The 23,833-nt window shown below is 41.6% G+C and overlaps 1 protein-coding gene across 11 annotated transcripts in view; it reads left to right on the forward strand.

The window, feature by feature from the left end:
* GBF1 (golgi brefeldin A resistant guanine nucleotide exchange factor 1) overlaps positions 1-23,833 on the forward strand; it is a 126,301-nt gene that overhangs the window by 68,867 nt on the left and 33,601 nt on the right. For 10 of the 11 annotated variants that reach the window (XM_032607829.1, XM_032607820.1, XM_032607830.1 and 7 more), the window contains exon 4: positions 22,479-22,610. In XM_032607829.1, coding sequence (XP_032463720.1) covers positions 22,479-22,610 — 132 coding nt within the window. Of the gene's footprint in view, positions 1-9,218; positions 9,280-22,478; positions 22,611-23,833 lie in introns of all 11 variants that reach the window. The other variant, XM_032607831.1, reaches the window with a different exon arrangement.

Consider the following 23,833-nt stretch of genomic DNA (forward strand, 5'->3'; position numbering starts at 1 on the left):
TGTGTATTCTTGCCTACTTTGTCACAGATTAGGTGACCATAGGTGCGTGGGTTTATCTCTGGGCTTTCTATCCTGTACCATTGATCTGTATTTCTGTTTTTGTGCCAGTACCATACTGTCTTGATTACTGTAGCTTTGTAGTATAGCCTGAAGTCAGGAAGCCTGATTCCTCCATCTCCATTTTTCTTTCTCAAGATTGATTGCCTATTAATGGTCTTTTGTGCTTCCAAGCAAATTGTAAATTTTTTTGTTCTAATTCTGTGAAAAATGTCATTGGTAATTTGATAGAGATTACATTGCTTTGGGTAGTACAGTCATTTTCACAATATAGATTCTTCCAATCCAAGAACATGGTATATCTCTCCATCTGTTTGTGTCATCTTTGATTTCTTTCATCAGTGTCTTGTAGTTTTTGGAGTACAGGTCTTTTACCTCCTTAGGCAGGTTTATTCCTAGGTATTTTATTCTTTTTGTTGCAGTGGTGAATGGGATTGTTTCCTTAATTTCTTTCTGATCTTTCATTTTTAGAATATAGGAATGCAAGAGATTTCTGTGCATTAGTTTTGTATACTGCAACTTTACCAAATTCATTGATTAGCTCTAGTAGTTTTCTGGTGGAATCTTTAGGATTTTCTATGTATAGTATCATGTCATCTGCAGACAGTGAGTTTTACTTCTTTTCCAATTTGTATTCCTTTTATTTCTTTTTCTTCTCTGATTGCTGTGGCTAGGACTTCCAAAACTATGTTGAATAATAGTTCAACATAGAGAGAGAGACATCCTTGTCTTATTCCTGATCTTAGAGGAAATGCTTTCAGTTTTTCACCGTTGAGAATGATGTTTGCTGTGGTTTGTCATATATGGCCTTTATTATGTTGAGGTAGGTTCCCTCTATGCCCATATTCTGGAGAGTTTTTATCATAAATGGGTGTTCAATTTTGTCGAAAGCTTTTTCTGCATCTATTGAGGTGATCATATGTTTTTTATTCTTTAATTTGTTAATATGGTGTATCACATTGATATGCATATATTGAAGAATCCTTGCATCCCTGGGATAAATCCCACTTGATCGTGGTCTATGATCCTTTTAATGTGTTCTTGGATTTGGTTTGCTAGTATTTTGTTGAGGATTTTTGCATCTACATTCATCAGTGATATTGGCCTGTAATTTTCTTTTTTCTCTTTTTTTTTGTGACATCTTTTGGTATCAGGGTGATGGTGGCCTCATAGAATGTGTTTGGGAGTGTTGCTCCCTCTGCAGTTTTTTGGAAGAGTTTGACAAGGATAGGTGTTAGCTCTTCTCTAAATGTTTAATGGAATTTGCCTGTGAAGCCTTCTGGTCCTGGACTTTTGTTTGTTGGAAGATTTTTAATTACAATTTCATTACTTGTGATTGGTCTGTTTATATCTTCTATTTCTTCCTGGTTCAGTTTTGGAAGGTTGTACCTTTCTAAGAATTTGTCCATTTCTTCCAGGTTGTCCATTTTATTGGCATATAGTTGTTGTAGTAGTGTCTTATGGTCCTTCGTATTTCTGCAGTGTCAGTTGTAATTTCTTCTTTTTTCATTTCTAATTTTATTGATTTGAATCCTCCCTTTTTTTCTTGATGAGTCTGGCTAAAGTTTTATCAATTTTGTTTATCTTCTCAAAGAACCAACTTTTAGTTTATTGATCTTTGCTATTATTTTCTTTGTTTCTGTTTCATTTATTTCTGCTCTGATCTTTATGATTTCTTTCCTTCTTCTCATTTTGGGTTTGGCTTGTTCTTTTTTCTCTGGTTCCTTGAGGTATAAGGTTAGATTGTTTACTTGAGATTTTTCTTATTTCTTGAGGGGAGATTGAATTGCTTTAAACTTCCCTCTTAGAACTGCTTTTGCTGCATCTCATAGGTTTGCAGCAAAACCACCATAGGGTGGTGTGTTTTCATTGTCATTTGTTGCTATGTATTTTTTGATTTCCTCTTTGATTTCTTCAATGATCTCTTGGTTATTTAGTAACTTATTGTTTAGCCTCCATGTCTTCGTGTTTTTTACATTTTTTTTCTTGTATTGGTTTCTAATCTCATAGCATTGTGGTCAGAAAAGATGCTTGACATGATTTCAATTTTCTTTTATTTACTGAGGCTTGATTTGTGAACCAAGATGTGATCTGTCCTGGAGAATGTTCCGTGTGCACTTGAGAAGAAAGTGTGCTCTGCCACTTTCAGGTGGAATGTCCTATAAATATCAATTAACTCTATCTGCTCTACTGTGTCATTTAAAGCTTGTGTTTCCTTGTTTATTTTCTGGCTGGATGATCTGTCCATTGGTGTAAGTGGGGTGTTAAAGTCCCCCACTATTATTATGTTACTGTTGGTTTCCCCTTTTATGGCTGTTAGCATTTGGTTTATGTATTGAGGTGCTCCTATGTTGGGTACATAAATATTTATAATTGTTATAATTTCTTCTTGGATTGGTCCCTTGATCATGATGTAGTGTCTTTCCTTGTCTCTTGTAACATTCTTTATTTTTTTATTTATTTATTTTTTTTTTCATTCTTTATTTTAAAGTCTGTTTTATCTGATATGAGTATTGCTGCTCCAGCTTTCTTTTGATTTTCATTTGCATGGAATATCTTTTTCTATCCCCTTACTTTCAGTTTGTATGTGTCCCTAAGTCTGAAGTGGGTCTCTCTTTTTTTTTTTTTTTATTTAATTTATTTATTTTTGGCTCTGTTGGGTCTTTGTTGCTGTGTGCGGGCTTTCTCTTGTTGCAGTGAGTGGGGGCTACTCTTCGTTGCGGTGCATGGGCTTCTCATTGCAGTGGCTTCTCTTGTCACCTAGCACGGGCTCTAGGTGCACGGGCTTCAGTAGTTGTAGCATGTGGGCTCAGTAGTTGTGGCTCGTGGGCTCTAGAGCACAGGCCCTGCAGTTGCGGCACAAGGGCTTAGTTGCTCTGTGGCATGTGGGATCTTCCCGGACCAGGGCTCGAACCGGTGTCCCCTGCACTGGCAGGCGGATTCTCAACCCACTGCGCCAAGGGAAGCTGAAGTGGGTCTCTTGTAGACAGCCTATATACCGGTCTTGTTTTCATATCCATTCAGCCAGTATATGTCTTTGGTTGGAGCATTTAATCCATTTACATTCAAGGTAATTATCAATATGTATGTTCCTATAACCACTCTCTTAATTGTTTTGGGTTTGTTTTTGTGGTTTTTTCTTCTCGTGTTTCACACCTAGATAAGTTCCTTTAGCATTTGTTGTAAAGGTGGTTTGGTGGTGCTGAATTCTCTTCACTCTTGCTTGTCTGTAAAGCTTTTTATTTCTCCATTGAATCTGAATGAGATCCTTGCTGAGTAGAGTAATCTTTGTTGTAGGTTTTTCCCTTTCATCACTTTAAATATATCCTGCCACTCCCTTCTGGCCTGCAGAGTTTCTGCTGAAAAATCAGCTGATAACCTTATGGGGATCCTCTTGTATGTTATTTGTTGCTTTTCCCTTGCTGCTTTTAATATTTTTTCTTTGAATTTAATTTTTGTTTGATTAATATGTGTCTCTGTGTGTTTCTCCTTGGTTTTATTCTATATGGGACTCTCTGTGCTTCCTGGACCTGGGTGGCTATTTCCTTTCCCATGTCAGGGAAGTTTTTTTTTTGTTTGTTTTTTGTTTTTTTGCGGTACGCGGGCCTCTCACTGTTGTGGCCTCTCCCGTTGCGGAGCACAGGCTCTGGACGCGCAGGCTCAGCGGCCATGGCTCACGGGCCCAGCCGCTCCGTGGCATGTGGGATCTTCCCGGACCGGGGCACGAACCTGTGTCCCTTGAATCGGCAGGCGGACTCCCAACCACTGCGCCACCAGGGAAGCCCTCAGGGAAGTTTTTGACCATGATCTCTTCAGATATTTTCTCAGGCCCTTTCTCTTTCTCTTCTTCTTCTGGGACTCCTATAATTCGAATGTTGGTGCGTTTAATGTTGTCCCAGAGGTCTCTGAGACTGTCCTCATTTCTTTTCATTCTTTTTTCTTTATTCTGCTCCTCAGCAGTTATTTCCACCATTGTATCTTCCAGTTCACTTATTCGTTCTTCTGCCTCATTTATTCTGCTTTTGATTTCTTCTAGTGTATTTTTCATTTCAGTTATTGTGTTGTTCATCACTGTTTGTTCTTTGGTTCTTCTAGGTCCTTGTTAAACATTTCTTGTATTTTCTTGCTCCATGCCTCCATTCTGTTTCCAAGGTTTTGGATCATCTTTACTATCATTACTCTGAATTCTTTTTCAGGTAGGTTGCCTATTTCCTCTTCATTTATTTGGTCTAGTAGGTTTTTACCTTGTGTCTGTAAGGTATTTTTTTGTCATCTCATTGTTTTTGATGGGTGGGGCTGTGTTCCTATCTTGCTGGTTGTTTGGCCTGAGGCATCCAGCACTAGAGTTTGCAGGCATGAGGGGCTTCCCTGGTGGCACAGTGGTTGAGAGTCTGCCTGCCGATGCAGGGGACACGGGTTTGTGCCCTGGTCCAGGAAGATCCCACATGCTGTGGAGTGGCTAGACCCGTGAGCCATGGCCGCTGAGTCTGCACGTCCGGAGCCTGCGCATCCGGAGCCTGTGTTCCGCAACGGGAGAGGCCACAACAGTGAGAGGCCCAGGTACTGCAAAAAAAAAAAAAAAAAAAAAAAAAAATTCCCTGGGACTTAGGTTCTCTGTTAGTCCAGCAGTTTGGACTCAACACTCCCACCGCAGGAGCTCAGGCCTGATCCCTCGCCTGGGAACCAAGACCCCACAAGCCACACAGTATGGCAAAAAAAAAAAAAAAAAAAAAAAAAAAAAGGCTGGAAAAGGCCTTGGCCTGGGGTTTTTTGGGGAGCTTAGACTTACGGCCCAGAGGGGGCCCCAGAAGGCAGAGTTCCAGGCCTGGGGTCCGAGCAGGATAGGAGAGATGCTGGCCTCATTCCCCTCTGATTCCCCGATCCCCTGAAGGTCTCTCCCCATCCCTGCTGATTCCCTCGCCATGAGTGGGCCCCTCTGAGCATGGGAGCTCCTCCTCTCCCCCGTTTGCCCCTCAGGGGCACCAGTCCCATCCTGCCTCCATCCTGTTTCCTCCCCCCCTTCCCCCACAGCGTCCTACCCAGGCGTGTGGGGAATCCTCCCGTCCTCTTAGGTGTCCGAGGTCCCACTCCAGCACCTAATAGGTGCCCTGGTTGCAAGGAGACACGAACTCCGTGTCGTTCTACTCCGCCATTTTGACTCCATCCCCGCTTTGCTTGTTTGTCTCATTTCCAGTGTTGCTCTTGAGTAGTCTGATGCCATATTGATTCTCAGTCCTTTGTGTTTGAACTGGAACTTTTTTGCAATCTCTTTGTTCTAGTGTTCTAAAACACTTGATGTGGATGTCTTTCTATTCATTGTGCTAGGTTCTTAGTGAGGGTCCTTTTGATCTAGGAAAATCGTATCATTTGGGAGATGATCTTATATTAGTTCTTCAGTGATTTCCTCTTCTTCCATTTTTTTCTGTTCTTCCCTCCTTTTTTCTCACCCTCCACCTGGTGCTTCCATTTCAGAGCTTGTTTCTCATTGGTGCTTCCCTCTAAAGGCACTTGGTATTCAGCCTTTTCAGCTCTACTTCCATTTCCTTTTCTTCTGCTAAGAATATGTTGATGAATCTTATAACTACTTACCTTTCCCTTCATATAACGTCACTTTATTCTACCTATTATATGTTTCAGTTTTTATATTTAACTCTTGAACAGTCTTTAGCACCTGGCTTCATAATACTTATGCGAACCCTAATGTCTTTCTGTTCCGCTACACAGGAAACCCCATGAAGGTGTTTCTATTATTTAGCCCAGTGACTGCCACACAGTTGGTGCTCATAAATATTTGTTCAGTGAATTAATTATTGTCTTCCTTTAATCAGATAGAATTTATTTTGTCAAGTGTCAGTACTCTCTGATAATTAACCATGTGTTACAGGACCATTTATTGAATATTCTTTTATCATATATCATGTACTACATATTGTCCTACCTATTCTTTTGCTAGTATTATATTTGCTTATATGGTATAGCTTTATAATTCACTTTAAAATGATACTGCATGTTTTCTGTCATTAATTGTTTTAAAAAATATTCTGGCTATCCTTATCTGGTTATTCTTTCACGTGAAGTGCAGGGTCACTTAAGTTCTTTAAAAAATTCCCATTGGGATTTTGATTTAAAACTGTAAATTAATATGGGGAGGGACTTCCCTGGTGGCACAGTGGTTAAGAATCCACCTGCCAATGTAGGAGACACGGGTTCGAGCCCTGGTCCGGGAAGATCCTACATGCCACAGAGCAACTAAGCCCGTGCACCATAACTACTGAGCCTGCGCTGTAGAGCTTGCGAGCCACAAGTACTGAAGCCCACTCACCTAGAGCCCAAGCTCTACAGCAAGAGAAGCCACTGCAATGCGAAGCCCGCCCACCACAACGAAGAGTAGCTTCCACTCACTGCAACTAGAGAAAGCCCACACAGCAATGAAGACCCAATGCAGCCCAAAAATAAATAAATAAATAAAATTTAAAAATAATAATAATAATATGGAGAGACTTGACATTTTTATAGTATATTTGGCCTCCCTATCCAGGAACATGTTTTGTCTTCCACATTTATTCAAGATTTCTTTTGTGACTCTAGTAAAATTTGTAGGTTCTTCTTTCCCCCATTTATGTAAATTTCTTAAGTTTATTCTTAGGTATTTTTTATTTTCAATTGCTAGTGGAATGAGATTTCCCCCCAGTATAAATTCCTTTTAGCTAAAACTGGCTAGATTTTCCTTATTTCTGCAATACAGTTTATGTTATATACCCAGGACAAAAGAACTACTAGCTTCATTTTTAACAAAAGCCAGCTGTTTCAGTTATCTGTTGCTATATTACAGACCACTCCAAAACTTCATGGCTTAAAGCAACAACCATTTTATTATATCTCATAATTCCATGGGTTGACTAGGGCTCAGCTGGGCAGTTCTTCTAATGGTCTCACTTGGGGTCTCTCCTGAGGTTGCATCAGCTATGACTGTAGCTTGGATGTTTGGTGCCACGTGGCTTCTTTTGACATGATGCCTCAGTCTCCAGGGCTTTCCCTCATGACTTCTCTCTCTTTCACAGTAGCTTAGACTTTGTACAATACATGGCAGTTCAGATCACCAAAATGGAAGAAATAGAAACTTCAAAGCCTTTTTAGTGCCTGGGCACAGAAGTCCCAGATGGTCACTTCCCCTGCATTGATTGAAGGGTAACAGACATAAGCTCTACCTCTTGATTGGAGGAAGGGCATGTGAGGGGTGGCATTGTATGGGACTATCTTTGGAGATTATCATAATGGCATTTGTTCACTTGTCCTTACCTTTCTTTTCTTCCTTCTTTTATACCAAGTAGCTACCCTAGGCTCTTAACTTTCCCACAAGTATCTTATATCCAGTCAACTTCCAGTACCAAATAACTATACCCATTGTGATTTGGTACTGGAAGTAGGAATCTGGTTGAAGTGGGTAGCAGAGGGAAAAAAATTGTTTCCACCTTCCCATTTGCTCTCCTGGGTGAGGCATAACTCTCATGGACAGAAATTCAGTGTTCACTTGAGCATGAAATACCAGATAAGGGGACAGGTGTAAATTGGCCTTGTTCTCCTGAATTCTGCCTGCTTTTCAGGAAGAACAGCCTCCCCAGCAGAAGTCCAACCCCTTTCTTCATTATGGCCTATCATAAGAGCTCCCTCCTGTGATAGTCCAAGTAGAAGTGAGAAAGTATTTTTCCTTTTCTTTTTTCACACAGTACTTCTTCCTACCCTGGGTTTACTAACCTCTGGCTTAAATATGCACCAAGCAAAGATGTATAGTCTTCCTCCCTTCCTCCCCCTCAGCTTAGTCTGAAGGAAGGCAGCAGGTGACAGAATGAATAAAGAATGGGGTCGGGGTGAGGGGGAAGGAATCTTTTCTCACACAGTATGGATGTTGCTCAACAGAACGGGTGTGAAATTTAGTCAGAGCCACAGCATGTGTTTCAATTTTCCAGGGTATTTCCTCTTCCTAACTGTAGGTTTAACCCTTTCTTCTGTATAGTGCCAAGGGCTATGTGAGATGTGTGAAATGTGTTACAAGAAGGAGAAAGTGATAGGGCCCCTTGGAGATGCAGGATCTCCAACTTATTTTCTGCCAAATGGTTGTGGAAAAAAGCATAACTTTTGGAGCTGAATAGACCTGGGTTCAAATCCCATCTCTACCATTGGGTTGTCTTGGCAGTTACTTGACCTTTTTGAACCTCCATTTCTCATCTGTAAAATGGAGATTAAAAACTTGTCTTACAGGGTTCTTGTGAGGATTAAACAAGATGATGTATGCAAGGAGTCTAGTACAATGCATACCTTGCATATAAGAGGCACTTGATATATGTTTGTTTTCTTCTTCAATCTTCCCACTGGATTTTGAGGATACCTACTCTTCTCTTATCCTGTGCCACCTTGGGTTTGCCGTGTAAGCATCACCTCACATCCTAACCTGTAAACTGTTCTCTTTGAGTCTAACTCTGTGTGTTAGAGGGGAGAAATCATTTCACATGAAATGCAGAATCCCTCTGGGGACGTCCTCATTAAAATAAAGGATGAGTCTCTATAACAATGCTGAGAAGGATTACAAGGCTTGCCTTCCCCATCTGATCCTGGAGGTCATATGAACTTATAAGAGTATTAAAATCATACAGTGGCAGAGCTAAAGTGAAACATAGAGGTCATCCAGGCCCATTTTATTGAGAAGGATCTGTGGCTTAGAGGTCATGTCTTGTGTAAGGCGTCATGACAGAGTGGTGACATTTCTGGAACTAGAGCTCTGACTTGTCTATTACTATGGTTATAATGTAATGTTTTTTTAAGACTGTCTGAATGTTTTTTTTGTTCGTTTTTGGGGTCTTTTTGGCTGCACCCTTGCAGCCTGCGGGATCTTAGTTCCCCAACCAGGGATTGAACCCATGTCCCCTGCAGTGGAAGCACGGAGTCTTAACCACTGGACCACCAAGGAAGTCCCTGAATTTTAAGTACTGAGGGCCTAACTTTGGTTACATGTGAACTTTCTTCTAAGTTGAACCCTGATTATACTTTTAGCAATGGGGAAGTAAACACTGTTGAAGACATTTCAGTGACACCCCTTTGGGGAACAACAGGGCCCCATTAAGGGTATATCAGTTACCACCTGAAAATCTCTTCTTTCCCAAAAGGTTGCCCAAGGGTTACTGAGGTGGCAGCTCAGCTGGCTGTTGAGCCTCTGCTCCCAGAATGGTGAGTTGGGAAGCAAATTTGTTTCTTCTCTTCTATATCTTCATTCTCCTAAATAATGCCAAGTAGGAGAGGCTGACGCCAGACCCCCTCAGTTCTCTTTTTTTTTTTTTAATTGAGGTATAATTAACATACAGTGAAATACACAGACCTTAGGTGTTCAGTTGATAAATTTTGATGATTGTGTAAATTCAGTAACCACCTTAAAAAAAAAAGATAGAACATTTTCATCACCCCAGAAAGTTTCCTCATGCCCCATTTAAGTTAACCCACACACACATACACAAAACCACTTTCTGTTCTATTACCATGCATTAGTTTTGGTTTTGGATTTCCTATAAATGGAATCATACAGGATATTCTCTTTTTTTTCCTAGCTTCTTTTCACTTAGCATGTTTTTGGAATTCATCCATGTTGTTGCATGTATCACTGGTTTTTTTGGTTTTGATTCATTCTGTTTTACTGAGTAATATTGAATTATATGGCAAACCATAAGAGAATTTACTCATTTTCTTATTGAAGAACATTTGGAGTGTTTCCAGTTTTTGTCTGTTATGAATAGGCTGCTATAAACATAATACACGTCTATTTGTGAACGTATATTTTAGTTTCTCTTGGATAAATACTTGAGTGAAATTGCTGGATCATAGCATAGATGTGTGTTTAACTTTAAAAGAAACATTTCTTCAAAGTGGCTATAACCCCCCCACCAGTCTATCTTTTCCTCCTCTTGGGGGGGCTAGGCTCTTTAAATTGACGATTTGGCAGGAGAAGAGAACCCACATCATCAGGGTCCCTGCTGCCAGAGCACAGTGGCCTGAATCGGACACTTAAAAGGCTGAAACAGGTGTTTGAAACCCTACTCCAGCCTCCCCATTTGATGCCAGCCCCCTGAGAGGCTGGGGCTTGGCCAGCAGAATTCAGACCTAATTTAATGGATGCTGGATTAGCGGTTTTTCAGGACATGGCTATGTAATAATGTATGTACTGTGACTTGATACATTTTGATACATTTGAAGCAGGTAAATGAACATCGTCATGTAGGAGAAGGGCCTTTGGTGGCCCAAATGCTTCTTGAGCATGGAGTGGTTAGTCTCTGTGGCAGATGAAAGTCCCTTCCCATCCTTGCTTTTTATCCCCATCTCTTCTCGAAGCTGAATGCAGTAGAAATTAGCACTTCCCTTAGTAACATTAATATTGCCAAGGGACTTTAGCCAGGTAGGGTTTGGTATCCTGTGTGTCAAATATTATGGGAAATAAAGTATGCCCTGGTAAAATTCTTTCTCTATATTTTTAATGCCTCTATCTTACCTAGGTCTTAGGGAACTAATTCTCATGGGCCAAGGGTTAAAGCAAGGAACGGAAGGTTAGGGTGTGGGTTCCCAAAGCCAAATGACTTAATGTACCAAAGTAGTAGTTTCTCTACTGTGTTCAGTGGGCTTGAAATTGATGGAAGTGTGATCTGTCTCTGCACGCCTGCTTCAACTGAAGATTTCTTTCTTTCTTTTTTAATAAATCTATTTATTTATTTATGGCTGCGTTGGGTCTTCGTTGCTGTGTGCGGGCTTTCTCTAGTTGTGGCAAGCTGGGGCTACTCTTCGTTGCAGTGCGCGGGCTTCTCATTGCAGTGGCTTCTCTTGTTGCAGAGCACAGGCTCTAGGCGTGCGGGCTTCAGTAGTTGTGGCATGTGGGCTCAGTAGTTGTGGCTTGCGTGATCTGGAGTGCAGGCTCAGTAGTTGTGGCACATGGGCTTAGTTGATCCACAGCACGTGGCATCTCCCTGGACCAGGGGTCAAATCTGTGTCCCCTGCATTGGCAGGTGGATTCTTTTTTTTTTTAATTACTTTATTTTTAAAATTTATTTTTGTCTGTGTTGGGTCTTCGTTGCTGCGCACGGGCTTTCTCAAGTTGAGGCGAGTGGGGCTACTCTTCATTGTGGTGCGCAGGCTTCTCACTGCGGTGGCTTCTCTTGTTGCAGAGCACAGGCTCTAGGCGCATGGGCTTCAGTAGTTGTGGCACACAGGCTCAGTAGTTGTGGCTCGCGGGCTCTAGAGCTCAGGCTCAGTAGTTGTGGCGCACGGGCTTAGCTGCTCTGCAGCATGTGGGATCTTCCCGGACCAGGGCTCGAACCCGTGTCCCCTGCATTGGCAGGTGGATTCTTAACCACTGCGCCACCAGGGAAGCCCCTGGCAGGTGAATTCTTAACCATTGCGCCACCAGGGAAGTCCTGAACTGAAGATTTCAAAAGAACAAGTTCCAGTAACAAATTCTTTCTACTATTGGTTAGAAGGGCCCAGGGAGAGAAGAAATGGACTCCCCATGCCAGTCTAGCCTTTCCACAACTCTTGAGGGGAAAGGGCATTTCTGAATTCAGGTCCACATTCATAGGTGGACATTCCCTTAAACATAATCTCAGTATCTTCAGACCTCAGTCTTAGAAGGCAGGGCCTGCTATTGGGCTGCATCTTGTGAATGCCATTCTTGGTGTGAACTAGGCTGAGATTTGTATATTAAGATTCAATACTTAAATTTTTTCATTATCATATAGTAAAATTGACTTTTTTTTAGTATACAGTTCTGTGAATTTTAACATACATAGCTCCATGTAACCACTGTGGCAATGGGAATACAGAACAGTCTCACCTCCCCAGGAAACTCCCTCTATTATCCCTTTGTGGTCACACCATCCCCCTACCCCTAACTCCTGTCAACCACTGATCTATTCTCTCACCATAGTTTTATCAAGAAGGTCATGTAAATGGAATCATACAGTACGTAACCTTCTGAGACTGATTTGTTTCACTCAGCATGATGCCTTTGAGATTCATCTAAACTGCTGCCTAGATCAATAGTTTGTTCCCTTTCTATTGCCAAGTAGTATTCCATTGCATGTCTGTACCACAGTTTGCTTATCCATCCACTAGCTGAAGGACGTTTGGCTTCTCCATTTTGGGGCCATTATGAATAAAGCTGCTACAGACATTTGTGTACAGGTTTTTCTGTGAAGAACATTGGTTTTCATCTTTCTGGGATAAACATCCAGGAGTGGGATTTCTGGGTCAAAGAGTAAATGTATGTTTAGCTTTTTAAGAAACTGCCAAACTGTTTTCCAGAGTCCTGTACCACATTACATTCCCACCAGAAATGAGAATTCTAGTTTCTCCACATCCTCTCCAGTGCTTGGTATTTTCAGTACTTTTATTTAAGCCATCCTAGTAGGTAGGTAGTGGTACCTCAAGGTGTGTTTTTTTTTTTTTTTTTTTTTTTTTTTTTTGCGATATGCAGGCCTCTCACTGTTGTGGCCTCTCCCGTTGCGGAGCACAGTCTCCGGACGCGCAGGCTCAGCAGCCATGGCTCACGGGCCCAGCCACTCCGCGGCATGTGGAGTTTAGAAACTTAAAGAAGTGTATTCTGGATTCAAGTCCTTTCGTAACAATCACAATTATAATTATACAATTATTTATGGCTTGTTTTTTCAGTAGCTTGTTTTTTCAGTCTCTTAACATTATCTCTCTAGAGATAGACATCTCTCTAGTATGTCTCTAGAGCAGACATTTTTATTTTTGATGAGGTCCAGTGTACCAGTTTTTTTTCTTTTGTGCACTGTGCTTTTGGTGTCATATCTAAGTACTCTTTGCCTAATCGCAGGTCACAAAGATTTATCCTATATTTTCTTTTAAAAGGTATGCAGATTTATGCTTTTCATTTACATCTATTATCTATTTTTAGTTAATTTTTTTTTTTTTTTTTTTTTTTTTTTTTTTTTGTGTTACGCGGGCCTCTCACTGCCGTGGCCTCTCCCGTTGCGGAGCACAGGCTCCCGACGCGCAGGCCCAGCGGCCATGGCTCGCGGGCCCAGCCGCTCTGTGGCATGTGGGATCTTCCCAGACCGGGGCACGAACCCACGTCCTCTGCATCGGCAGGCGGACTCCCAACCACTGCGCCACCAGGGAAGCCCTATTTTTAGTTAATTTTTATGTAACATGTGAGGTTTAGATGAAAGTAGGGGGGTTTTTTTGGCATATGGATGTTCAGTTGTACCAACAGCATTTGTTGAAATTAATGCCTTTTTCGATACCAAATTCTCCTTAGGACTGTATCTTCTTTAGGATTGAAGGAGTTACAGAGAATTCTCTTGAGTTCCTCCTTGCTTTCTAGCAATCACCTTCATTCCTATTCCTTGTTTCTTTCTGGGTCTTTCTGATTTGGGTGTTTTTTTTTGTTTGTTTGTTTTTTGCGGTACGTGGGCTTCTCACTGTTGTGGCCTCTCCCTTTGCGGGGCACAAGCTCCAGACGCGCAGGCTCAGCGGCCATGGCTCACGGGCCCAGCCGCTCTGCGGCATGTGGGATCTTCCCAGACCAGGGCACGAACCCGTGTCGCCTGCCTCGGCAGGCGGACTCTCAACCACTGCGCCACCAGGGAAGCCCTGGGGTTTGTTTTTAATACATTGTAATGGAACACTCATTATTTGTAAGTTGATTGAGCATAAAGTTTTTCATTATAAAGTGGCCATCCATCACAAGGAGGCATGTGGGCTGTAAAAAACATTAACTGTGCATTCTGGGCTGGAATGCAACTTTACCAGAATAATACAGCTTTTGTATTGTGTGCGGTTGGGATAAAATGAGAGACAGAGAGAGACAGGTATTGTTTGGGAAACAGGTGTTGGCTGAACCCGGGTTCTGTCCCATGTTTTCTAAAGTTGTTTCCCAACCCTTTCAGGATTGCTCCTCTAGATTCAGCTGTTTTGAAGGTTCTCTGGCCACCTTTCAGAGCAAATAACATGACTTCTCAGAGTACTGCTGCTCCTATAAACTTTATTTGTTCATTCTCCAGCTTACAGTCATGTGTTTACAGGCAGCAGTGGCAAGTGGTTAGAGTACTTGTCCTGGCCCTTACTGGTTATATTTTCGATGCCTTTGTTTCCCCATCAGTAAGATGAGAAATGTCTCTTATCATAAAGTTCTTGAGCTTGTTAACACAAAGGGTGTCTGAGGCTGAATAAGATTCTTCAGACTTAATTGTCACTAAGAATTTGTGATATGCTGCCGTAAAAAAGCATTTCTAGCTTCTGGATAAATGTAAATAAATAGGATTCTGTGCACTTAAGGAACAGGGAGAGTTGCTTACTAGTCCCGTAAATGATATTCTTTAGGGATTCTCTTACTCTTCTCCAAAAGCTTTGGCTATTAACCCTTCAGTCTTTTCCATCATCTGTAGACTTTGTTAATGTCAATTCAGAATTTAGTTCTTTTTTATTTCCTTTTACTTCCCTTCAGGGCCCCTAGAGGAGACCTGACAGGGTGGTAATTGGTGATAAACCTATAATTGTCTTCTTGCTGCCATGGAACAGTGAAATATTTTACTAGACTATGAGGGGAATTTGGATTGAAAAAGTTGCTCCACGTGTAATGACTGCATAAAGCTGGGGTGAATGTCCTGTTTTAAAGTATAGCAACAGAAGTTTTTAATTTCTCCTGGGCTTTCAAATTGCCTGCTTAAGTTTGGTCTTGGTCTTTTTTTTTTTTTTTAATTTATTTATTATTTATTTTTGGCTGCATTGGACCTTTGTTGCTGCGCGGCTTTCTCTAGTTGCATCAAGCGGGGGCTACTCTTCATTGTGCAGCTCGGGCTCCAGGTGCACGGGCTTCAGTACTTGTGGCTCGTGCGCTCCAGAGCGCAGGCTCAGTAATTGTGGCACATGGGCCCAGTTGCTTTGTGGCATGTGGGACCCTCCCAGACCAGGGCTCGAACCCGTGTCCCCTGCATTGGCAGGCTGACTCCTAACCACTGCACCACCAGGGAAGCCCCCTGGTCTTGGTCTTATACAATGAATGCAGAAAACGGCAAGGTAGAATAAAGGACCACAGCAGCTCTGGTTTGCCTGTATGTTACAGCCTAATTGCTTTCCTTTCAATATGTGCCAGTTTTCTCTAGAAGGAAGAGAACTGGTGTTTAGAGTTGATACGCATCAAACTTGTGCTCTCAGTAAGACAGATGGATCAGTCTATCCTCGGGCCTCTGCGATATGTTTCAGGTCCCTATGGGCCTCGTTTAGCCCTGCCAGCCTTGTTAAAGGGGCCTCATTCTTCCTTCTTGGATTAGGAAGGAACGTGGGCAAACCTGAAGATTAATTTGTATGGCAGTACTAAAATCAGGAACTAACAGTGTTTAGTCATTGGCTAGGAGGAGGATGGGTGCAGAAGAAACTTTAATTCTAGGATAGTTAAGTCTTAAATTTTTATTTGCCATCCATGTCATGCAGTTAATATATCTAATAGTAAACCCATAGCAATAGCATAGTATAATATTTAAGAACATAATCCAGAACAGACCCAGATTTAAATTCTACCTCTTCCACTTACTGCATGACCTTAGGCAAGTCACTTAACCTCATAGAGCCTTGGTGTTCTTATCTATAAAATGGGAACAGTAATACTATTTCTCAGGGTTACTGGGAAGATAAAGTAAATAACCTACATATGATAATTAGTTTAGTATGTAGCTGTTGCTGATGTCAGAGGCCAATTAAGGTTGTTGTCCTGAGCAATGGAATGGGATTCTTCTTGTAGGGTGGTAGATAGCAGCTCCTAGCAGCAAGCTAAACTGGCTGTTTAGCAGAAATGCCCAAGGTGGGAAGCTCATTTCTCTTCCAATCAGGATTATGTATCATATTGGAGAAAGTCATGCAGTAAACAAACTATTTTCCCACGTGTATGCTGCCTTTAAGTCCCTGTCTTATCTTCTGAAAGTGTAGGCTAAATCTGATACCAGGCAGACTAGGGTGGTCCTACTCAACAAGGAGGAGATTATAAAAGTGAGGATTTCAGGGCTTCCCTGGTGGCGCAGTGGTTGAGTCTGCCTGCCAATGCAGGGGACACAGGTTCGTGCCCTGGTCCAGGAAGATCCCACATGCCGCGGAGTGGCTAGGCCCGTGAGCCATGGCTGCTGAGCCTGCGCATCCGGAGCCTGTGCTCCGCAACGGGGGAGGCCACAACAGTGAGAGGCCCGCGTACCGCACACACACAAAAAAGTGAGGATTTCAGGAGCAGCCTGAAAGCAGCCTGCTCTGGGTTCTGTATGATATCAGAGATTTCAGTCTGAAAAAAATACATCTTTCTATCATCTCTCTTAGGAGAGACAGACATGCTATAGGGACAGAGGTAGCCCAGGTCCTGAAAAGGTGTTTGAGCCAGAGAACATATGTAAATGCCAAAAACCCTTTTCTTTCTGGTCATCTTGAACATTTGGGGGCCAGATGTCTACGGAGGAGGAGAGGAGTTTTTATGTCATCTCTGGCTTAGGTTGGGACCTCATGAACATGACCTTCTACAAATTACTTATCTAAGACAGCTCGGGGAAGATATAAAATTATGATTTCTAATCCTTGGGATTTTCAGACTTTCAGTAAAACCCCAAGATGTGTAAGTTCAGGATTTGCTTATGTTTAATTAGAGTAAGAGTTAAGGTTTGGTTTTTTGATTCATAAAAACAGGTTGGGTTGGCCTTTGAGGGAGAAATAAGCCTGAAAAATGAATACTTCTCAAAGGGTATTTAAAGGACCAAGTGTTAGAAAATAATTTGCCTTTCTTGGTGTAAGGTCGTTTGTATCATTATCTTCTACTGCAGGCCCTAGGTGGACCCATGAACCCACCTTGTACCTGGATGTGGTAGTGATTAAGTTATCACCACATTTTGTTTCTTAAAGGGTCATAATATCAAAGATAATCCCCCTCCTCATCCCCACTGCAGTCTAAAGGCACTTTGAGAAACTAAGGATTTGTTTGAGAATAGGAAACAGATCTGGGAAACTATTGGGTGATAGCTGAAAAAAGAGGATCCACTGTCAGGAGCTTAGACAAACAAACTGGGCTTGCTTTTCCTCCAGGCTACCTTTGTAACAGACTGTCTGCATTCATGCTTATTTACTCCCAAACTGTACTTTGCGTTTAAAATAAATTTTGGAGATCTAAAGGGAGCCTTAAAGAATTTCATTAAACTGTGTACTACCACCACCATCTTCTTCCCCAGGAAAACCCTGTGGTTGAGGAAACTATGGCCCAAAGAAGGGAAGTGTCTGCCCAAGGTCGCATAATTAGTGACAGACCAAGACTGGGCATAGTGCATTTCTTTTTTTCATTTCTCCTGTTGTATAGGGCAGGGTTGCAAAGGCTTGTCTGGGTTTAACCCTTAAGCCTGGACTAGATAATTTTCTGAGAGCTGCCCTTTGGCAGCCATCTCTCAAGCCAGTTCATGAAATCAAGCCTAAATCCCCACCTGACCATTCAAGACTGGAAATAAAGGTGTGGCAGATATTCCAGAGGCTTCTGGCTACACCAAAGTTTAGTTTGTCTCATCCTTTGGACCACTACTCCTGATGTCCTGTAGTGACCAAGAAGAGCACAGCTCTTTCCTATGGAACAGTATTTCAAAAATTCCATTTGCAGCTCATTCTCAATCTTACTTTGACTTTTACAAGAAGTATTCCTAGGTATAGCATAGTCAGAGAAGTAGGATATGAGGACCTGGACTTCCCTGGCGGTCCAGTGAGAGTTAAGGCTCTGAGCTTCCACTGCAGGGGATGCCGGTTCAATCCATGGTTGGGGAACTAAGATCCTGCATGCCCCATGGCTCGGCCAAAAAAAAAAAAAGGGGGGGAATATGAGGACCTAACACTTTCTCCTAAAATGGAATGTGGAGGCATAGACATAAAAGCCCAAAACCAAAGAGCTTTTTATGCTCAAATAATTCTGTACTGTGTCTCTGGATACAGAAACGTCAAGTGAGGTAAATGAACTAGACTTACATTTTTATCATGCTCTGATTTATTAGTCTGTTATACATGATTTACCTTGTGAATGATGATATTCTGTCTCCAGGAACATGAGCCAATATTTGCAGGATGAAGAGCTAGGATGGGAGCAGGCTGGTGACCCTCTAGAAAGCAAGAAGGGAGAAGTAGCCTCTGAGGGCAAAAGGGTCGAGACAAGCATTTCTGAAGCCAAATGGTGTTGAAATAATATACCACAGGACTTTTTCCTTGTCAGCGTAATCCAATTGAGAATGCCCAACCGCCCCTGATAAGAGTCACTCAGGAGTAAAGAGCTTGCTACCAGGGAAAGCAGCTTATGTGTGCATTTTGGCTCAGGAATGTGCCAGCCCAATGTTGGCCAAATGAGGAAAGGCTGCTGCAGGCTGGAGAACACAAGCCTCCTGGGAGGATGGCGACTGCTCCCCTGTATGCTGAGAAGAGATTGTTCCCTTTTGTCTAAGGGCAGTGTATGATGCCACAAGTTGAGGCCTTTGACATAGATTGTCAGAGAAGGTGGCAGCTCTGATGTGAAAAAAGAAAACAGTGTCAGTATTCATCTCCTTTTGGACAGGTCACCTCATCATCTGAGAAGATAGGAGACTTGGGGGACATCTGCAGATTCTCAACCTGACTTTAGGCCAAAAGTCACTTGGAGACTTACCTGTCTTAATGTCACAATATAGGGAGTTGAGAGCCCTGTTCACTGATGTTGAGCAGAACAACACCAAGAAACCTCTGAAGAGCTTCACTTTGCTTTGTGTTGAAGTGACCTACAGCTTCTCCAGAAATAGTTTAATAAGTCTTGTTGTGATTATTCTTATTGGGCACTGACTAGCCAGAAGTTGGACCTGGACTTGATTTTAGCAGCAGGTGGCCTAGTCCTAGAAGGATCCCAAGTGTTCTTTCTCCGGTGGGAGTTGAATTTCCCCTCCTTCTTGTACCCATTCCTTTTTTTCACTTCCCATCTTAGAACATGAATCAGTCACCTTCAGAGCACCCCTCTACCTGATCTGCACTCTCTGTTTACTGAACTGTTTGTGCCTTGAGGTTGACAGCCTTCCAGGGCGGGAATTTTGGCTGCTTGGCAGGGGTGTCAGATGTCTCCTTGGTTGTGAAATTACTCAGCCTGCTCACTATGAGCAGCATCATGGCATCTTTTCCCTGAAGGACTCGGGAAGCTCTTCTTACTCTTCCAAAGAAGATCTAGACAGTTGAATCTCTGTCCCCAGGCAGGCTAAGCCAGGAGGTAGAACACCAGAAATTTTTCTTTTCTGGATTCGTAGGAAGCAGTAGAGTTGAATCTGCAGTTGAACCTAGAGGGCAAAACTCCAGTTCTGCCTAGACCAAATTCTCTTGGGAAAGTTAATTTTATATACCATCATCCTCTTTTTTTAGAGGGGTAGGGGAGTGAGGGTGAAAGTGAAGGTTCCTGGTGGGCTCATTAAAAAGTCCAGCCCTTGGGCTTCCCTGGTTGCGCAGCAGTTAAGAATCTGCCTGCCAATGCAGGGGACACAGGTTCAAGCCCTGGTCCGGGAAGATCCCACATGCCACGGAACAGCTAAGCCCGTGCGCCACAACTACTGAGCCTGTGCTCTAGAGCCCGCGAGCTACAACTACTGAGCCCATGTGCCACAACTACTGAAGCCTGCGTGCCTAGAGCCCATGCTCCACAACAAGAGAAGCCACCGCAACGAGAAGCCCGTGCACCGCAATGAAGAGTAGCCCCCACACACTGCAACGAAGAGTAGCTCCTGCTTGCTGCAACTAGAGAAAAGCCCACCTGCAGCAACGAAGACCAAACGCAGCCAAAAATAAATAAATAAAATAAATGAATTAAAAAAAAAAAAGTCCAGCCCTTCTAGTTTTCCATCACTAAGTTTCCATAAAGCATTGACTCACAGAATGGAAGTGCTGGAATGAATGTATTTTAACAGTCAGATTCCAACTATCTAATTTGACAGATGAGCTTGGGTATCATATGCCTAGTTATTAGTAGGAGTGAGACTAATGATTCCTTGTCCATTGACTGGATTGTATATTACGTGAGGGTCACATCCAGAGCATCCAGAGAGTTTTCTGTGGGACTTTGTCCAAGCCTCTGTATAGTATCACTCCTGCCCCCTCCAAGTCTCTCAATGCCATGTTGAACTCTTTTCTCTTAAGCAGAAGGTTAGGGGCTTCCCTGGTGGCAGAGTGGTTAAGAATCCGCCTGCCAATGCAGGGGACACGGGTTCGAGCCCTGGTCCGGGGAGATGCCACATGCTGTGGAGTAACTAAGCCCGTGTGCCACAACTACTGAGCCTGCGCTCCAGTGCCACAACTACTGAACCCTGCGCGCCTAGAGCCAGTGCTCCGCAACAAGAGAAGCCACTGCAATAAGCCCACGCACCACAACAAAGAGTATCCCCGGCTCACTGCAACTAGAGAAAACCCACGTGCAACAACGAAGACCCAACGCAGCCAAAAATAAATAAATTAATTAATTAATTTTTTTTTAAAAAAAGAAAAATCTTCAGTTGAAGCAGCCCTGCAGAGACAGATCAAACTTCCATCAATTTCAAGCCCACTGAACACAGCAGAGAAACTACTGCTTTGGTACATTAAGTCATTTGGCTTTGAGAGCCCACACCCTATGTGTGTGTTAAAATTTATAGGACTCAAAAAGAGTCAGTTTTACCAAATTAAAAAATTTAAAAAACAAACAAAAAGAGGCAGAATGCACTTGGCCCTGGAAGTGTCAAATGGTGGGTGTAAAATTGACCTAGTCTTTGACTATGAAACAAGTATAGGTAAAGCAACTGGGTGAATGCTCAGAAAATCTGTTCCCTATCCCACCTCGCAAAGATTGTCTTCCATCTAACACTTTCATATCTCAAATATACCAAACATGACTGTTTTTTAAATGACAGACCAAATCGTATGTAATACAGTTGTGTTCCTAAAGCAGCAAGACTAGATGACTTTAGTTTTTTCAGTGTGCTTTTTAAAGGTATTTTATTTCAGCTTTCCCAAATATATCTATTCCTTACATATCAACCCTTTACCATCTTGAACACACACAAAGATTTTTCTCTAGGTTTTTTCTGCAGATTGTAGATCTCTAGGTGGGGGTAGTGGGGGATGAGAAGCAGGTTTTATACAGCTGATGCGATCACTGTACAGACAAGCTTGGAAAATGCTACTCAATCTGCCAATTAATTAAAGCATTAATCTGAGGAGCAGTGGGGCCAGGGAATGTTTACCCAAAGAGGAGGGTGGTAAGAATTGAGTGGGAAGCTCCCTACATTTGCATGAAAATGAAGGTGCTTAGGAAACCCAGCTTCCTTTTGTCTCTAAAGGTGGGGCAGCCTTTATCCAGTCCCTGAGTCTTTCTGGCCTATTTAGGAAGCCTTTTAGGGAGCTAGTGTCTGAGATATGAAAGCACAGCAGAAAAACAAAATTTAAACCCTGGGCATAGTAGGGTACAGAGCAAGTCCAGTATAAAGTAGCTTCTTAGACCTGGAATGAAACCTTCTAAATTTAGGAGTATGTGCTGATAATTAAGGAGAATAGATATAATGGTTTTACAAGTTTTAGAACCATATGTATAGACTGGGTTCAAATCCCAGCTCTGCTTCTTATTAGCTGTGTGATTTGGGGCCAATCATGTGTCTTATCTGAGTCTTATTTTTCTCATCTGTAAAATAAAGATTATGAATTGCCTCTTCATCTCAAGGCAGTTAGCCCTCTGCTTACTGTAGACAGAAAGGAGGCTAGAGAGTGGTTAGGAGCTTTGCAAGATTATAAACTGCCTCCAACACAGCCTTTTGTTCTTTTTGAGCTTATTTTTCAGCAAGGGACTATAAACCTCAAGTTTCCCCCTCAACTTCCTGGAATGTGCTGCATTCTTTATCTCTAAGAGAAGTGACCTTGACTATAACAACAAAAGACCTAAGACAGCAAGCAGCTCATCCTGGGATCTCTTTGGCTACGTTGGCTGTACTCAAGATGAGGTTTCCCTGTGCACCCCTAGGGAGGGTGGTGAAATGGACATGGATAATTGACCCAGCAATATTTGATGATATTAAAGAATTACTGTTAATTTTTAAATTGTGGTTTAAAAATATATTTACATACATAAGTATTTTAAAAGCATAAAATTTACCATCTTAACCATTTTGTTGTTAATTTTTAAGCATAGTAATGATACTGTGTTTTTTTAAGCTTTAAACTAAAAATTTTGCAGATAAAATGACATAGTGTTTGGGGTTTGATTCAAGATAATCCAGAGGGAGGAAGATTGTCCCAGCAACTAAGAACTCTAGCCTCATGGCACAGTTAAGAAGAGCCTTTTTCTAGAGTTTAGCTTTTTGTAAGATGGCTCTTTATTCTCATTTCTTTTCTTGCAGAACTCTCAGAAATTGAGCCCAATGTGTTCCTTCGTCCATTTCTGGAAGTAATTCGCTCTGAAGATACCACTGGCCCTATCACTGGACTAGCACTCACCTCTGTCAACAAGTTCCTGTCCTATGCGCTCATAGGTAAGAGCTCAGACTTTGTTGGATGACCACAGCTCTTCATTTCTTGCCTCTCCTGGAGTGGTCAGGCTTTAGGCAATGAGCTGGTGATACTGGAAGGTTTTTCCCAGCCATCCGTTTCCTTGTAGAAGAGAAATAGGATTGTTTATTGGTTACTCATCACACTAATTGACTCAGGTTGTGCAGAGTGGGGAATGAGAGGTTTCCTTGGGACTCTGATTTCCTTGTGCTCTGGAGGCAGTTAAGGGTATAGTGCCCTTGAAGGTTTGATTTATTTTGGTTTATTTTTTAAGTTATTTTTCAAATATAATGCATGCTTATTTTAAGAAAATAAACAATAAAGAGGTGTCTAAAAGAAAAGTTAATGGTCTCTCTCAATGTTTCTCCTCCCTCTTTAGGTAAATATTAACAGGCAGGTTTGAATCTTCCTATACCTTTTTCTACATGTGTATAAATATATATAAAGTTTCACCTCTTTTAAAAAAGAAATAAAAATAGGATTATGTGCTACATATTTTCTCATTTAATAGTATTAACTTAGGTGTACATGATATAATTATCCATCTGATTTATTCTTTTCCCTCCAGTTTTTTTGAGGTATATAACATTGTATCAGTTTAAGGTTTACAGTGTAAAAGATTTGATAGATGCATATGTCGCAAGATGATAAACATAATAAGTTTAGTTAAATCCATTGCCTCACATAGAAACAAACTTTTCTGTGTGTGTGATGAGAACTTTTAAGATCTCTCAGCAACTTTCAGACATACAATACAGTATTGTTAACTGTAGTCATTATGCTGTACACTACATCCCCAGAACTTATTAATCTTATAACTGGAAGTTTGTATGTTCTTTTTTTACTGGGATAAAATATACATAATATAAAATTTGCCATTTTAATAATTTTAAAGTATATAATTCAGTGACATTAATTACATTCACAGTGTTGTGCAACTATTACCACCATCTATTTCTCAAACTTTTTCATCACGCCAAAAAAGAAATTCTAATCATTAAGCAATGATACACCATTTCCCCTGCCCCTCAGTCCCTGGTAAGACTTTTTTTTTCTTTTTGGTAGCTGTATAATTTCCATCGTATAGATATAATACAGTTCACTCAATCATTCTCTTATTGAGTAATATTTAATATTTAAGTTTCTTATTTTAAGCCATTATTATTTTTTAAATAAATAAATAAATTTATTTATTTTTGGCTGCGTT

The sequence above is a fragment of the Phocoena sinus genome, chromosome 16 (genome assembly GCF_008692025.1).
Source record: "Phocoena sinus isolate mPhoSin1 chromosome 16, mPhoSin1.pri, whole genome shotgun sequence".
Classification (NCBI taxonomy): Eukaryota; Metazoa; Chordata; class Mammalia; order Artiodactyla; family Phocoenidae; genus Phocoena; species Phocoena sinus.